The sequence below is a fragment of the Lissotriton vulgaris genome, chromosome 10 (assembly GCF_964263255.1).
Source record: "Lissotriton vulgaris chromosome 10, aLisVul1.2, whole genome shotgun sequence".
In the NCBI taxonomy this organism is placed as follows: Eukaryota; Metazoa; Chordata; class Amphibia; order Caudata; family Salamandridae; genus Lissotriton; species Lissotriton vulgaris.
Genome location: NC_141698.1, coordinates 372,406,480 through 372,425,105, shown reverse-complemented (window position 1 = coordinate 372,425,105; position 18,626 = coordinate 372,406,480). Strand labels below are relative to the sequence as shown.

At 43.5% G+C, this 18,626-nt stretch overlaps 1 protein-coding gene across 1 annotated transcript in view; it reads left to right on the top strand.

Moving 5' to 3' along the window:
* The window catches only part of DNAAF8 (dynein axonemal assembly factor 8), a 1,006,155-nt gene that overhangs the window by 297,361 nt on the left and 690,168 nt on the right, over window positions 1–18,626 (top strand). The window contains exon 10 of the mRNA XM_086939618.1: window positions 16,694–16,888. Coding sequence (XP_086795744.1) covers window positions 16,694–16,888 — 195 coding nt within the window. The remainder of the gene's footprint in view (window positions 1–16,693; window positions 16,889–18,626) is intronic.

Sequence of the window (18,626 nt, the reverse complement as noted above, 5' to 3'; positions counted from 1 at the left end):
TTAGACTAGGCACCGAGGCGAGATTTATCAGGTCCGGGGAGATTGAGTCCAAGAGCCGCCGAGGCGGGAATTGAACCCTGGTCCCGGGCCAGACCTCAGCATCAGGGTCTGCCGCTCTTACCATTGAGCCACACTTCTCCACATTGAGCCACGCTTCTCCACTCATCACTGTATCTCGGCAGGGAACACCCTGCAAGCAGTATAAGGAACTTAGCACATCTTTTACAGAATTGAGTGAGGGCCACCTTTCCTAAACCAAGTGCAGTGGGTAGATAACACCCAGCCTCTGTGAATATGGTCTACCTCTACCCACTGCCCAACAATGAATCCTCCACCTTACACATTGCAATGTTCTCCTTTCATTTATTACTCATGTTTTCCCCTCGCAGTCAATGTCAGTTTATCAATGCTCTCACAGGATAAATCCAAGGGCCTGCAAATTCTGGCAGTGAATTTAAATCACTGTTGAGGACAAAAAAGAGGAAATGATTAGGTTGTTAAACATACATCAAAACAGAAAGGAAGAAACCAGACAACTAAGTAATGATCTGTTAAGCGCTAAGTATAAAAATCCTTCTAAAATGGCTAATCAAATCTGCAGATTAAACAAGCGCCTCCACCTTTGGTGATAGATTATCCCTAAGGAACAGAGTATGTATTGTTTTCCAGAATAGGACGGTATCTACAGTTTCAGCCGCCTTTTCCAAACTAACCCAGGCCCGTTCTTGTAGTTTCTTTCTCCTCAAACTCACCATGTGCTCATAAATAAGCCATAACATTTTGAGCTCCTACCTATTTCTGGGGGTTTAGCTACAGTGCTTTCTTAAGATTCTGATTGGCCCGTGAACAATGGTGATTGAACCAGCCTTAGTTCATTTTATTGGGGTCCTTGTTTGCAGCTCTTAATGTAGTAGCAATTGCAGATGTTATTTTTTCAAAGGCTGACAAAATCTTACCTGGGAGGCATCCCATTCAATACAGATGGTAAATTCTTCAAAATTATCTTTAACAATCGTTTCCAGAAAACCATATTAATTTATCCCTGCCCACTTTACCATTGTAACATGCTGTTTTATTATGTGCTGCTAATTGAGACCATTCCCTTTCTTTGGTTTTAATATTATGGGTGAGTGTTAGCTGAAAGTAGTCGCTAAAAATGGTGGGTTCTACCCCAAAGATTTAAACATCGCATTCCATTTTCTTAAAGTGATATATGACCAATGTTCAACCGTTGCTTCCTTGGAAGGTGGGTAATAGAGATTTTTCATTGTCGATACACTGCTCCAGCAATTCTAAATTATATTTAAATAACCCGTCAATTATATTCTCACCATATGTGTCATTTGGGAAATGTAACTGTATACTCCCAAAACCATCCGTGTACCCACATGCCACTCACATGCCACTCTAGATGTATGCTGGCATTTGCTGATATTAAAATCCTCCAACCAAATGTGTACACAATCTGCCTCATATACACTTACAAATTTTTCCAACTCATTATCAAAACCTGTTACTCCCTTGTTTCTCATATTATTAAAAACATTGTTGTGAAAATGTATCAAAACAATATTTAATTTCAAATTGGTCTTTAAGAATACATGCTGGAAATAGGGGGATTTGGTATATGTTTTCATTAAAGTTATTGTTGTTATGGTTGAAATTAGCACCACCGGTCCTCCCTATGCTTGCCCACTGGTTGGGAGTGTTGCAGGTGTAATTATAGAGACAAAACCTTCAGTATTGAAGCATCCCACTTGCCAAGTTTCCTGCAGCCATATCAGCTGTGCGGTGTTTATGGAACTCAACTATTTTTGGTTCTCTATTTTGTTTTCGATTTCAACTACGTTCCATGATCTAATAACTAATGTATCGCCAGTATGGTTAACATTACATTTCTTACCACTATCCTGTTGTTGGTCTTTCTTGTCTCCGAACCCCCCTTGTTCCTCACCAGTCCCAGTGACCTCATGTTGTCAATCCTTTTTACTAAGACTGGAAAGTGGGTCAAATCTATTAAAGTAAGTCAAGGGTGTAGCCAATCTGGGCTTACATGAGTGGGACAAAGACGGAACCCCCCGGAGTTGTAGATCATTTGTCGGGGGATATAAAAGAAACCCAGCGGTACATCTGTAATCTTCCCATCAAGACTAGATAAAGACTGTTGCCTTATATAAAGATCTGAAAGAAGAGACTTTACCGCAGGTGGGTGCAAGAAATTAACAATGATACAATCACCGTGCCCTGTTTTTCATGTGTGTCCAACCCAATTCCCTCTTCTCACCATTGTTATTTCAAGATACAAAGAGTTACTGTTGCAAATATGATCCGACATCTAATTGATAACTTTGTTTTTCAAATCATTCATGTTCTCTGTAGAATGTGAGTCTAATTTTGGGACAACCTTCAGAATAATTATTTAGGGTTAGCATTAGACAATAGGTTTAGTGTGTCTGAGGCAGTCACCATGGTTCCTGTATTGCCTTCACCATGATGTTGTGCAGTAGCCACCTCCCGAGGTATTGATGGAATATCAGGGTGCCCCTCATGAGTGTCACTTATTGGACGTTGACTATGTATCCTGGTGGATGATGGCTCATGAGCTGTACCCTTTGGTGCTGAGTACTCTATTTCAACAACAAAGTTTGCTATGGAAGCCTTGGGTTCCATTTGCAATTTAACTCCATTCTGAATAGTTCCAAGTACATTTTTGACAACAGTCGGAAGTGTTATAACTCTTTTCTTTCCTTCTCTTATTTCTGGAAGGAGCTTCCTTTTTATATAACCCAGCTTAGAATTAACTCATTTTAGCATCAACCCCAAATTATTTGATATGGACAGTTCCTGCTCCTTATCAGGTCCCTTTGGGTTGCTACATTTTCCACTAGTACTGGTACCTTGAGCCCTAGTGATCTTCTTTGGAATAAAGCTCATAGCTCCTGCCGACTGTCTACCTTTTTACCTGGTGCTGATTTCAACTCTTGATTTGTTGTGATTTCTGTTATTTCCAGGGGCATATTTGAGATACAAGGTGCTTGTTCAGTGTTAATTGGATTTATGCCCATTTGGGTTGCATCAGAAAAATGTAGACGCTCAATGATAGATATAATTATCTCTCTAGTAGCTTCCACTAATGCGCTACGCAAAGCCTCATTGGCTGCATGTTTGGTCACATCCATTCTTGCTTCTGCGTTAATGATGTCATTGTTTATTAAGCCCACAGCGTAAGATAAACAATTGTTTATGGCATTTGTGGGTTTTAAGCTCCTCAGACATTTCCCAACTGGGCCTTGAGTTAATTTCCACTTACCCATATTTGGTTGCCTCTGGGCATAAAACCAGCCACTTTAGAAATTATAGAACTACAAGGAAGGTTCTTACTGCAATCACAGAAGTCACAAGAAAAAGAAGCTCGAGCTAAGAGTAAGGCCCTGTCCTGGCCTCGTTGGGCTTGGATGGGCGCAGATGGTTCCGCTCTTGGCAGACGGGCCCATTCTTGGCCTAGGCTGTATCTAGGCATGTCCCATGCATGGCAGGGGAGAGGCCTTAAGTAAGTGTCCCACCGGTGTGATGAACGTGCTCCCCCGCCTTCTTTCTCACAGGGCTACTCCTGGAGCTTCTAGTCCAGAGCACGATAGAACATCCTGCGCTGTGGGAAGTGGAGAGGCCTGATTTAAGTGCCCAACCGGCGGGATGAACGGGCTCCCCACCTCTTGTCACACAGGGCTAACTCCTGGGGCTTGTTGTCCTTAGACTGCCCCAAAACAAAACTTTTACTTACTCTGTTCTTGTTGCTTTCTTTTTTAGTGGTTTCATCAGATATTTTGTTCTTTTTCTATGTTTCTATATTCTATGTTTCTTTGTTCAGAAATGGCTTCAGATTAAGGACTCAACTACAAGGGTGTTGACATTAAAATTATAGATAATGTTTATCATCAATATCATCAAGTTGATGTAAACAGCATTAAGGTCATCATTTTCGTTTCGCATGTCGTCATCAGCTTCAGCGTTGAGATGTCTTATAGTCCTTCCTTAAAAGGTATCTTTATATGGCTACTCCTTCAAAAATTCTGACTTCAGAATATTCAATAACCCAGACATATTCCAAACATACTGGAAGGAAATATAAGTCAATCCTGTTACCTCAAATTCCAGCTAGGAGAAGAGTGGAACTATAGTGGTCCTAGCAAAGCCTCAAGATAGACTTTGTCAGGTCCAATGTCAAGAACCAAATTTGCTCCAACATTATTTGCCTTGTTTAGTAATGACAGAAGTGGAGGGAGGCAAAGGCACTTCTCATTGAAGCAGTCAAGTCCAAACTACCATCCAGGACTAGAGTGGCCAGGAGACACTATGCACTCTGCCAAAAAAATGCCAAGATGGAGCGGGAGGACAACTTCTGGCAGGACCTCCTGGCTGCGAGTCGTGGGAAAGATGCTAAAGGTTTTTGGGACTTGGTGGGCAATAGGAACCGTCCCGATGACACCCTGAGGACCTGTACCATCAATGCCCAGACATGGTTCTCCCACTTCCAAAAACTCTACTCTGCCGCTGAAGGCACACTAAACGACCCTTTTAACCCCCCGCCCTTTACTCTAGCTCAAGACCTGGAACTTTTTTCTGTTTTGGATGTCACAAAGCAGATTAAAACCCTGGTACCACTAAAAGCAGCTGGTCCGGATGGACTACCAGGCGATATCCTCCGAGCATATCCGGAAGAATGGGGGGTATTAATCTCTGCACTCCTCAATGCAATCGTTGTGGGAGGCCCTGTGCCAGACTCCTGGAGAGGTGCTGAGGTCGTCCCCATCTACAAAAAGGGCAGCCGGGATCTACCTGGGAACTACAGGCCCATAAGCCTAATAGACTCGAGCCAGAAACTAGCGGGGAAAGTCATTTTGGGGAGGATCTCACAATGGGTGGACGATAACCACATCCTGTCCGATATGCAAGCCGGGTTCCGTTCAGGCACCGGAACTATCGAACAGGTCTTTAGGCTCCTGCTACTACACTGGAAGGTGGTGGAGCTAGGCAAAGGCAGTCTCTACTTGGCCTTTATTGACCTAAAGACTGCCTTTGACCTGGTTCCTAGGGAGGAACTTTGGAGGGTGCTACACGGTCTAGGGATGCCCCCGTATTTACTAAACCTCCTTATCAAATTGCATAACAACACCTATGCCCAGGTCAGATGGGGGTTGAATGGGGAAAAGACCGACAAGATCAGGGTCGAGAGGGGAGTAAGGCAGGGTTGTGTCCTGGCCCCCACCCTATTTTCCCTCTATATCAATGGGGTGGTAGATCATCTACTCGGCGAACCATCAGACGCTCCCACTTTGGGAGGCGTAAAAATTCCAACTTTGCTGTTCGCCGACGACACCCTCCTCATCTCTAAAACCCCCCAGGGTCTCCAGACACTACTGAATCGCTTCCAGGACTTTTGCACCACCAAGGGACTTGTCATTAACGTGGAAAAAACTAAGTACCTAGTTATGCATCCACCTCGCAAACTTGGCCGCCCTCCCACTCTGAACTCTATACCCCTTGAAAGAGTGGCAGAATTCGATTACTTGGGAATTCGACTTAATGACGCGTTGAGTTGGACCGCCCACATCAATAAAATGACAATGGCACACAAAAGGGTGGGAGGGGCCCTCCTTAAGGAGTTCAACAACTCAACAAAACACTGTGTTGCCCCTCTACTTGACATATATAAAGCACGTGCGGTCCCTGCGTCACTTTATGGAGCCGAACTGTGGGGCCTGGGCAAAGTGGATCTACTGAGCAAGGCCGAAAACAAATTCATCAAAGATCTCCTTGCCATTCCATCGAGTAGTCCGACTATCCCAGTGCTCATGGATACTGGCTGTAAAGCTATAAGGGATCAGGCCCGTCTTCGACCCCTCTTGCTCTGGGCTCGCCTGTGGAGGGTACCGGAGCTAAAACCTTATGCCGATGGCCTAGCTGAGGTGATGCACTCCGACGGTTGGCACAGGATTAAATGGCTGAAGGACATTAAACATCTTTTAGGGGACCTAGGCCTGGATTCCTGTTGGCATAGCCACTCCGCCCCCCCGAAGGAGACCTTAAAAAAACTTTTTTGGGAGTGGGTTCGTGTGAAGCGCATCAGTAATCAGCAGCACTGCAAAACCACCGCAGCTTTTCTGCTGATAAAAGATGTTGTCGCCTACGAGCCGTACATGGACATAATAACAATCGCCATGGACCGGTCCTTGTACATCAAATTCCGCCTAGGAACCCTACCCTTGGCCGACCTCTGCTCCAGGTGGAATAAATCCCAGTCCTCATCACGCTATTGTGCTCTTTGTCCCGATAAACCAGAGACGGTGCCTCACTTTCTCTTCGAATGCCCGGACTATGGTCGCCCCAGATCACGTTGGCTTGGACCTATCTGCAGAGAATTAGGTACCCGCCAGTACTCTGTTGCCCTTCGGATTCTTTTAACCAACACAGCCCCTCCTATTGTTTGTGCTGTTGCCAAGTTTTTAAAATGGGCTTGGTTGATTAGACTTAGAAGACTGTCCATATCAATGTAATTCTTTTTTTAACTAATTTATGCTGATCAAATGTGTTTTACTCTTTTATCTAATGTACAGTCATACTTTTTTTGATATGCTGTTTTTATCTTTTGTACCGCTTTTATGATATATGCATATCGAAATAAAGCAATCAATCAAGTAATGACAATAGCAATATCTTGTTGAGTTGCTTCCATGATGCGCTAATATTAAATGGTGTTTTAATACCAACACTGATTTTTTGCTGATGATAACGTATTAATCTCTCACACACCAAAGGGCCCCCTGAACTTGCTGAACAGATTCCATACTTTCTGAGTATCTAGTGGTTTAGAAATAAACATTACCAAGACTAAGTACATAGTCCTGAATCCACACAAGTCTTTAAGGGGAAAATTAGATTGAATGCAGGGAAATTTGTCTAGATAAGGTTACTTCTTCTGATTACTTGGATATTAGGATTGCTAATACTCTTTCCTGGAAGCTCCAAATATCAATAAATCGGGCCATAATGTCACGAGGGGGAAGAGTTATTCGGGCCTCATACACCAAACCTGTGTCCCCCTCACTGGAAATTTATAGAGTGAAGCTACAATCAGCCGCCCTTTATGGAGATTTATCTGGGGGATAGAAAATACACATGATTTAGCCACTAAAAATAATTATTTTGCCAGATCTCTGGTTACTGAAGATGATCCCAGTATTTTCTTAAGGGATTGAAACGCAGTTGACACCTTGTACACCATATACGCTTGTTTAAAATGTCCTAATTTATGTGTAATGGTGACTACTGTATATTCTGTTTGTTCTATGAGAAATGTGCTGAAAACAAACATTTTCCCTTGCCTGAACCCCTCACTTTATGTTATACGTCTTTCTTGCTAAAGTTGGATACAGGCTTGTATCCCACTTAAAACTTCTTCTTGTTTATTCTTTGTAAATATTGAATTGATTGCACATTAAATTTCTGTCCGGCTAGACAGATTTTTACAATATGGTACTGATTGGGTCTATATTTATTGTCTTTCAACTATTTTTTGTCTGGGGACCACTGTCTTTAGAAAAAAAACTGTTACATTTATAGCATAAACATACAATATTTTTTTATTAAATGGGAGAAATTTAAACTGCAAAAATGTTCATAATATAGAAACATTTTCTGCACTTTAAATTTCTCTCATTTAAAGAAAATGGCTGTATTTTTCAGTTATACTTATGGCACAGTGTCTACTGGCCACTGGGAGCAAGAGGCTGCTGTTTTCAAGCTAGCACCTTGCCATGGCTTTTCCGCGTCAAAGGCCGGTTTACAACCTTGGGTTTGAAATCCCTGTGGCTAGACCCAGGCATGATCCCCGGGTCCTCTGATCCCAAATGTAGGCAGGGTTTTTGGGATTGTATTGTGGGCCTTAGCCAGACAAATGGAATGAAAGGAAGTCTTTCAGCCCAGTTCCTAGAAGTGAAATAATTTCCTTCATACAACCCATTTCTTGATTAAAAGCACCCGATTCACGCCAAAATGATTTCTTACGTAATTCTGGTATGGAGTATTGGGTCTGTGGAGTTTCACAAGTAAGTTGGACAAATCCACTGAGCACACCACAATCTGCACTATGAGTGTATTGTAGAAACTATAGATCATGTTTTATTTTTCTGCTCTGCAAACTTTTTGGCTAGGAAAAGATGGATATGCCCGGTGTGCATTTCTTTGGGCTTTAGAAATTTTAAACCTGCATACAGACACTTCGCCCGTCATTGTGTGATCTCCGAGTATATTTCTTTATTGTGTGTAGTTTAAGAGGAAAATGTTAGGTATGAACTTGTAAACTCTTTGATAACTAGCAGTTTTAGTAGACCTTGCATTGCCTTATATTAATTCTATTGAAGGAATTTACTATACATGCAACATTTTTTATTTGCCGAAATGTCTTAAATGGTAATCGTGTTTTTTATGGGGCTCTTCCCCGAATTAAGCAGACTGATTCATTCACTCTATAAATAGGTTCACACATCTTCTCCTTAGTGAGGGCCCTCGAAACTGAAGAAAAGTTGTGTCCAATCACGAAATAAGTGCATTTGGACATATGACTGAGTTATCAGCCTTTCGATATTACGATGATGTGTCACATCAGTTGATCAAAAGCAGAAATAGAAAGCAGAAACAGATAATATATAAACAAACAACAAAAGACTGGAGCAAATAAGGACCTAGCCTGAATTTGAGAAAATTAGACAAAGATGTGAAGAAAGAATGTAAAGGTTTTTATTATTATTATTTTTTTGTATTAGGATCCAGGTATTGCAGTATAATAGATATAAATTACAGTGAATATTCATCATAAATTACATGTAGTGGTCTTCAATAGTAATATAAATTTCATATTATATAAATAGAATAAATACATGAGGTATAACAACTTATAATGAGAGAATATCATCATAGCAAAATATCCTTTACATACTATAAATGCAGTTGACTTAAAACCAGATAGAAAAAAGGGAGAATATATCATACCGTAACTACAATCGGATGAGTGAAAAGAGCTTAACTAATTTAATCAGTCCCTTTCTAACTGCTCTTGCATCTTTGGATTGAAAATATTGTCCCCAGTGCTTCTCAAATTTCCTAACTCCCCCGTTTGTATACCATATAACTGTTCACCACTTCTGACTCATCTCATTTTCTGTAGCCTTTCCTTCTTTGAGGGAATCATCTGAGTTCCCCAATTTTGAAGTAAAAAAGATCGAGCTACTGCTGTTGCAATATATACAATTTTATCCACTTATTGGACAAGCCCTATGCAAGAAAGAATGTAAAGTTGACATTGAATCATATTTTGTCACAGTACAACAAGGAGACTGGATGTGCTCCATAGACCTCCAATATATATATTTTAATGTGCCAGTCATCCAGAAGGGCAGCAAATGTTTGAGAGTTGTGGTTTAGGTACACTGTCTTATTTGTACCTTGCATTGCACACTGGTCCGATACTTCAGCATTATCTCTCAGTTTCTTATAAGTAAAATTTGATTTATCAAACAAAGCTGCATAAATGGGCATACTTCCCAAGGTTGATAGCGTAACAACCTCACATTACAAACTAACAATACCTCAGAAACACTGATCTGGAACACGGCAGATGCAAAGTAAAAAATGCAACATCAACAACGTTTTTGTAGGCTTATTTCACTGAAACTCAAAGGAACTAAGGCTGTCTTTTTGTCATTTAAGAGAAAATCTTCTAAACAATATCTGTAGGACATTCAGTTGACTATTTGTGGACATTTTGTTATCATTACTACTGATGCCAGTTTCAGAGTAATCTTTCCCTAGCAATCATATACGTTTGAAGCTCAGAATTCCCAGAGGTATCCTAGCCAATCATAGTTTGTAATTGCTTACAAATTTGTGAATATCAAAGCCTCGGGAAACGCAGTAAGGAAATTCTACTTCAAGACTAATACTAGTACTTGTAATCTATGAAATCCTTTTTGTTCCCATCTTTGATCACTGTCTCCTGTTTCGCTCATGCTTTGCAGTTGCAACGTCAAGTAGTCTGCTTCTTTGCAAGTATTGAAGGCGAGGCAGAAGAGGGGAATGCAATGTACTTGTCTAAGCTCATAGGGATGTGCATAAATTGTCTTCTAACCCTGGAAACGCTTGTTATCGATTTCGAGCTCCCCCAAACTTGTTAAGCTGAAGCAGTCTAGAGGGAACAGATATGGGTGGTTTTGTGGGATGTACTTTTATATTTCACATAATTTATATATCTGAGCCTTAGATTTATAAATCATGTAAAAGATAAAAGTACTTTCCACAAAACCACCCATACCTATTCTCTAAGGTTTTACTGAAGATAGGCAGCACGTGACATCATATTTGGGTCTCCTAGATACATTGTTTTTCTGACCCATGTTCTAATTTTCATTTATTATAACCCGATGAGAAAATGCAGTGAGTGAACGGTCTTCTTCTCTCTGCTATGTCAAGTTTTGTAATTTCACTTACTCAATCATCCCCTGACATGTCCTGCAAACCCTCTGGTATCGTCAACGCGTTTCTCCACCCTGGAAGCTCCACTTTGTCTGTTGAGGTATCTCAGCTCTTCTGTGAAAACTTACCATGCCATTTCTTTTCCCAATTCTCTACAATCTGAGAGGAAACTTTCTATTTCAGTGGCTCCTGATCATGAGGCTCCCCATGGCACATTTTTCTTACCATTTCATCTCTTCTGGCCATGAATAAAACCATATTAAGCCAGACATTGCTGTGTCATATATCAGCATCTCCTTATGACCCATGCCCTGCCTCCATCTTGTAAGACATTGGGCCTGACATCTATAGTAAGAATTGTTATTTGATTAACACCACATGCTTTTCTGATGTATCCCTTATGTGTGTAAAAATGGTATCTATACTCCACTGATTAAGAAACCTGACCTTGACCCCACAGGCCTTAGCAAATTTGTGTCTTGACCTTACTCAAAGCCCTGTCAGAATCATGCAAAAGTGTGTTTCTTAAAGGATTCCCACCACACTGGACTGCTTGAAGCTCCCTGACTTGTGCCATGCAGGATTCTGTGCTGCCAGGCATACCTTGGAGTCAGGTCTGATCCTAAAATGGTGGGCTTTGAGCGGATGAGGGAGTGACTGCTGGTCTGCCTCTTTTGTATCTGTTCACAGCATCCAATACTGTCTATCAGTCCACCACAATTTGTTGTCTTGCAGCTGAAGGACCTGATGGCACAGTCTTGATTTTGTTTAGATAATTCCAGGATATCTGCACCCAGACTGTCTCCTTCCCTCCATTTCGCACTTCCGAGAGAGTAGCACTATACAGCGTTCCACTGAACTCTAACCAGTCAAGCATCTGCCTTCTTGATATTCAGTAGTGGATGACCAATGAATCTTTTAAGTTTAATAGTGATAAAACAGCAATCTTATTAGCTAGAGGAGACAGTTCATGTAGACCTCTGTGTTCAATCCTCTTGTGTACAATCCTCTGGACCCCAGGGACCACTGCCTGTCCTTAAAAAATGAAACTGAGAAGTTTCATTTTTCTTTTTTAAATGCATCCCGTTTTCCTTTAAGGAAAACTGGCTGCATTTATTTTTTTGAAAACTGCTTTATTTAAAAAGCAGTCCCAGACATGGTGGTCTGCTGACCCCAGCAGGCCACCATCCGTGGGAGTACTAGCCATTCCCAATGGGGTAGCAAATTGCGGTTGCCTCATCAATATTGATGAGGCATGCAATTTACAACCCCATTGGGAATCGCCAACAGTGTCTGTGACACTGTTGTATATTGCATTTTGTGAGTCGCAAATTGCGAGTCGCAAATTACGAGCCGCAAAGCGGCGCAATTTGTGAGCCACAAAATGTAAGGATTCAGAAAGGGGGTGGTGATGGGCTGTTGACTGGGTACGAGTGTTCTGCTTAATTCAGATACTCTGTCCATCACCACCCCCTTTTCTGGAACAAAATGTAAGCGTCGTACATCTGGCCCTAGGTGTGTGAGAGGGAACTTTCCTTTTATGTCTACCAATTATCTCCATTTTTTGTATTATACCTGATAAGTCTGCCTGTCGGTGCACTGGTCTGTCCCTGATTGTAGTGGTGAGGAAGTTAGGAGTTGTGAATTAACCTCTTAAGTGCTGCGTCGGGGCGTTGGCCGACGGCAGCACTACCTCCCCAGTGCTGCGCACGTCCATTGGACGTCCATTCAGCACTAGTTCCAATGGACAGCGCAGCACTGGGGAGGGATATTTGCGCCGCATCTAAGGTGTTAAGGCCCTGGGCACCCAGGACCAATCTTCAATAGCGTTGTTTTGTATTGAGCAGCTCCGGGTGCCTTTGCCCAGGTTTGTAGTGACCTTGATTAACCCATCGTTTATCAGTTTTGGGTTTGTTCCACTGTTGCTCCCATGAAGTATAGAGAGTGTTTTTATAGGTGGTTGTTGTGGCTCAGCTAACAGAGTCTCCCTTTGCGTGCCAGGTGTCCAGGAATCGTTTAGATGCTTCGAATGGACGTATTTCAACAACGGCTTGGGGTATTTTGTCGCCGGTCGGTTTATGATCTTTATGCCCCAGTCTTCCAATAGGTTCTTATTTCTTTTCAGTGTATGAACCGTGTCTAAATTAGAAAAGAGCAGTTCTGTGGGTTCGTTAATATCACCTGGTCCTTGCGTGAGAAAGGAGACACTTTCAATATCTGTAGACTTTATATTTTCCAGGCCTGGGATGTTCGTGAAGAGTGTTAATAGGTTGCTACGGTTGAGTATGTCCCATTTACCCTGTGAGATATATTCTGGGTGGAGGCATAGTTTCAGGTCATCCTGTGTGTAGGGGAGCTGGTTCTTATGTGCCCTATTTGCAGATGAATCTTGGCTCATTAAATCCTGTGGGATTTTCAGTGCCATCACGTTGGCATCATCCTTTGCGTGATTCCCGGTGTCCGATTTTAGTGTCGGGGGTAAAACTTCCCTTGCTCCAAGTGCTACAGTCTTGGTGAGGTCTTGGGAGTCCTTTCGGCCGATGCTCTGGTTGGCTTCCTTTATTGAGGTTTTACCTTTGCTGTGCAAGGCTTTGTCCCTCGTAGTGATCGGCGGGGGGCTATCTGCATGTAGTGCCTTAGATTCTGGCGGGACGTGGCTACCTACCCGCATTGTTTGTTCCTCGTGTTGATTAGGGTGCCCGCTGCTTGATGCGCCGCTTCTATCCCAGGATTTGGGCCGTTGGCATGTGCCTTCGTTTATGTTATCTCCAAGGATTGGTTCAAGATTAGTTTTACCTAGGTTATTTGGCCATATGACGTTTCCGTCTGGGGATGATGACTTTTGTGGGGTGTTTGACTCAGAGTTATTCTTACTGTGTGTGGATGACTCTTTGGTTTCCGGTAATAGCCATAACCTGATTGAACCATTTTGATTGTAATTGCTTTTTTTTGTTTGTTTAGCTTTTTTAGTTTTTTCTTGTTTTTCCGAGATAAGTGACCGTTGTCAAGGCTTGACTCCTGCAAAGTGTTTAAGTTTGCTTGTTCATTGACAATGGTGCTACATTCATCTATAGTTATTTGTGGTGTCCTATTTGGTTGCTCTGCTGTCGTCCTTGTGGAGTCCTGCTGGATTTTGTTGCAGTTAAGGTGGACTGACGGCTTGTTTATCAACTTCAAAGTTTTGTTGCTTCTTTGCCTGCTGGTTTCTACCTTTAGGTCTTCAATTAATGTATTCATGATCCCGGGCAGTTTTTCCAAGCAAAGCAGCACGGGGCTACATCCACAGTCCTGCGGTTTGGGTGTAACTATATTATTTGCCTGAACGCGTTGGATTAGGGAGTTCAGATCTTCTAATTTGGAGTCTATACCGGATATCAGTCCGGCGACTGTGTGAAGGAGACTTATCTGGACATCTAGCTTGTCGGCGTGCATTATGGCGGCATTTACCATTGAAGACAGTACGTCGTTGATTAACACAAGGTGATGATCAAGTTTGTCTGACTGCCTTTCCATTGTGTGGTCCACCCCCTGTCCTTGGTGGCCGTGTCTAATGCCATTGTGATTGAGTCCAGGGCTACCTAAGTTTGGGTATTGAATTGCTGATGTTTGAAATGGCTCTGCGTGTGCACTATGTGCTGAAGTACTGATTGCGCTGCTCTCCTTGGTGTGGGTCGTCCCTGTTGCATGTTGGTCTTCGATCTCGCCGTCGGCTAAAGTGGCCATTCGGGTGTCCCGGGTCTGTTGAATCGCTAAGGTGGGGGGCTGGCTTGGCAAGCGTTGTTGATTGGCGTTGTTGGTGTTGTTTTTATTTGATCTATAGGGCCATCCGTTGCTATAATTATTTCTGGTGATAGCGGGATCGCTGGGCTCAAGGAAGTGTTGTTTTCCAATGGTTCAGCAGCTGTATCCGAAATAAATAAGGCGTTCTCTTGCTGGTTCGCACAAGTAGGTGTTCTGTGGGAAAAGAAGTCTCGTATATCTCTATTACTGACGATATTGGTCAATGTTTTTCTGTGGCTGCATGAAAGTGAGCCCTTGTCTGGCATTGGCCCGTATGGAGGTGTAGTCTGTCCTTGATGGGACTTATTTGCCCGGGATGGTGCTATTATCGTGTCTCCAATTTGAATCACCTCCACCTCTTCTTTAAACTCCACCTCCTCCTCTGCTGGTTCTTCTCTGTGACTAGACCCCATTGAGGCCCCCCCACTGGAGGAGTAAAGCATTTTTTCCTTCAGGCGCTTTGCTGTCTTATGAGGTCGAGGTTTCTCTTGGCGTTGTAAGAGGTTCGAGTTTCTTGTTCTCATCTCTATATTCCACCAAGAGTGGGGATCCCGGGACAGATCCAAATTGCTCCTGATTTCTCCTGCTCCCAAGACCCAGCCACTGCAGGGGCAGGACGTGTGTCCGGATTAATGCTACTCTACTGTGAGTATTGCTGCTCTCGCTATGTTTGTTGTTTTATACTAGCGGCGCCCTCACGGCAGCTGGCAGGGGAGCCCTCTGGTGGCTGAGGCTCGGAGGGAAGTTGATGGGCTAGTCGGTGAAACCCTCTGCCGCGGCGATGTTTGGAATAGGGTGGGTTAGATTAGCCCAGCTTGTAGGTCGCCACGGCTCCAACACCCTCCGTGCTCCACCCGAGCTCTGTTTAATGGTGCCATTTAATAGTCTGTGGTTGCACCGAGGCTCTCCCTCACCCTCCCTCATTCATGGGGGGGGGTCGTGCACTGCTATTGCTGCTCGTCTGCTTATTTTGCACTGAATAAGGGGGGTGTCCGGTGGAGAGGAGCAGAGCGCCAAGTGCAGAGTGCTTCTCAGGGTTTTTTTTCTTTTTTTGATCAATGCAGTTCGGTGCAGCCCTGCACTCCGCAGCACTTCCTTTCACTTTGCTAATTGGCCTTGTACCACCACTGTGGTCCCGGCTCCTGAGTTCCACTCCCGACTCCACCTTCAGAGATGCCACCGGTGCTCACGGTCGGCTGCTCTGGTAGCCACAAGCCACAATAGCCACAAGCCCCTGGACACAGTGATGGCTATGGCGGCGCTCAACAGCTTCTGTAGAATCAGCGGCTTTAGTCTCTGTGTTTCCTTTTTGTGGAGTTTAGCGCTTGATGCTTGCTTGGCGCTCGGCGCTTGCAGCTCGGCGCTCGTGGCTGCAGTGCAGTGCAGGGCGGGGAGGGGAGGGGCTCACCTGCTGTAGCGCCGCTTGTGCCGGTGCCGGTGCGAAGGAGCCGCGATAAAGTGCCTGGGCTCCTGACCCCCCCGGGCCACTTTCTGTCTCTGCTGTCTCTGCTGGCTCGATGGCGAGATTGCTATGGCTCTCGAGGCTCACGCGGCAGCTCCGCGCGGCAGCTCCGACCCACTCCCGGTCCTGGCCCACTCTCAGTCCACTCTCCACTCTGCCTGCCCGTTCATTCGCTCTGTGATCTGCTCTGTCAGACCAACCTGCGTGTCATCTGGTCGGCAGGATTTCTGCAACTGAAAATGTTGAATAAAATTCTTCAACAGCTCTAAGATATGTCAGTCAAGCTTACTATTCAACAATGAAAATATGAACAATAACATTGAAAAGTACTCCAAGATGAAATTTGGAATAAATGTGCAAGAACAGGTCTCTTAAACCAGGAACTCTTACTTGAACGTTTTTTTAATAAAAGTATTGTTAGAGTGAAAAGTTATCAACATGACTTGCAATGCTGCATGAAAAGTAAATAATTGTTTTTCATATGTAGCACCTTCTGATCTCATGCATAATTCCAATGTGCTTAACCATTCCCCATCTTTTGTTTTTCTCTCTCCATTTGTCTTACATCCTCTTCTAGATATGCCTTCTGTAGCCAGGTATTCTGGCATTCCTCTTCATGTCTTTTACACTTTGACTTTCCTTGATCTCTAATCCTCATTTTTCTTATCCTATGCATCCATTATCCTTCTGATTTCCTCTCATACTTGCTGTATATAGTTTGCAAATATATCCTCCTCAATTGCCGTCCTTTCAAGTATCTCTTTTCCACTCCTCTCTCTCCCAGTTGAGCCACCTCTCTCCTGCTCTTCCTCCACCTTCTGTCTTGTTCCTTTGCCCATGCCTGCCTCTCGCACTGGCCTCCCTAATTCCTTTTTGTTTTCTAAATTCACATTTTCTCATTTGGATACCACTTTTGTTCCATAGGAGTCTTCCTATCTGCCAGATATCAGCATGCTGCCGGCTGCTGCACCAGTAAAGCAGGAGATGCTCCTCATGACAGTTTGGATGTCCAGCTGTGGGCATGTGGCCAGTGCTGGGCTGTCTGGTGGGCGCGTCCAGGAGACAGCCATATCTGCTGCCAACATCTACCATGCTCTGCTGACCTGGCTGATCTCACTGGTGAGTTTCACCATCTAATTACATTTTATGTATTTGGTCCTGGAAACATTCCAAAGCACATACATAAATGATTATAACTTTGTACACTGTTTCTTCACAAGGGAAAGCAAAGAAATGTCATTGTCCTCTAATACATCACATCAAAATGGCTTGTCTCTAATCAAGTAATCCTCCACTTTCCAAACTGCACCTCTCCCCTTTTAAGACCCAACTCATCATGTTCCTCAGATATGCATGACATAGTACTGTTACCATATACACTTCCACTGTATGAGAGAGATGTTACTTTTGAGGATCACTTGAGCTGATATGGTTCTCCTCTCTTGTGCTATAAAAAATGAGCTCACTTTGTACACACAAATGGCTACTCACTCAGTTGCTATCCGTTTTACCAAGTCCTTTCTCCACTCTGTGAAGGTTGGACCACCTTCTGCCTTCCAGGCAATTGCATGAATGTCTTTCAACAACTTTATAACATGTTTCCTAAAAGTAGTTATTTGGATGAGTGCCAAGGTAAGAGCGGTGGGGCCCTGCCGGGGGGGAGGGGGGGTGGGGGTGGAGTGATTTTGAGAGACGATCACAAGGGAAAATTCAATAAATAAGTTTCCCTTGTGGTCATCTCTCGAAATCCCCCTAGCCTGCCCCATCATCTCGCCGCTCTTACCTGCAGCAGCCTCGTTTGGACAAGACACATTTTAATCATCTCAGATTGGAACCCCACTTAGACCTGCCTACCACATCTCTAGGCCAACAACCTTGGAAGTGACCCAACTTCTGCCCCCCAGGTATGGAATTTAGTTTTCTGCTTCAATTAGGATTTATTGTTAACAGCCCAGGTGAACAAACTACCTGCCACCTGCTTTCTTCTTCTTAAATTACTGCACAAAGTCCTTCCTTACATTACTGTCACCTTTATTGATCCGCCTTGACTTCTACAGTACCTTATTTCTGGGGGATCACTGCATCCCTAATGCAGCAGCTTGTCTCACCCTTAATCTTCCCATCTGCGCCTCTTCTTCTGAAGCGCTGAAATCCATACAATGGTTTCTGGTGAACACATGATCATTTTCAAATCTCTTTGCATCGTGTTTCAAGGGCACCTCTAATTTGGGTCTATCTACAATAACAATTCTGTCACTGTTGTGCAACCTATTCTCTTGGATCTTCAGAGGGCCATCTTCTTGAATCAAACATCCGGGCTGCTAACCCCAGCTGTCTCCTTCATGGCTGCCATCACCTGAAACTCCACACCAGAATAGCTGCCAGCTCTCATCAAACTCCTACCCTTTTGTGAAGCAATATACACTTGGCTCTTTTCCAGAGTCCACCCATAGTGCCAAAGTTTTCTCTTCTTTCAGGATTACAGCAGCAGTGTCATCTTTTAGATAATCATGCACTCTTTAAATACCTCACATCAAATTCAGAAATATTGCAATTCTGATCTTTACCTGACTTTGTTGTGACCACAGATAGCTTTAGCTGTTTGGGAGACTTCATGTCACCACACACCACATGCTACTCTTCACACACATGATAATATAGAAAGAGGCTTAGGGTCAATCCTCTTTAGCAATTGCTTGGTTTGGTGGAACGCCCTTCAAGCACTCGCTTGCTGACTGTCCATCACATTGTAGAACCAGCCTATGACAGATGACAAATGTTTGTGTATTTTAAAAATAGCCTCTGATTACCGAAATGAATCATGTGGACGTCTGAGAGCACCCCCACTCTCTCACCA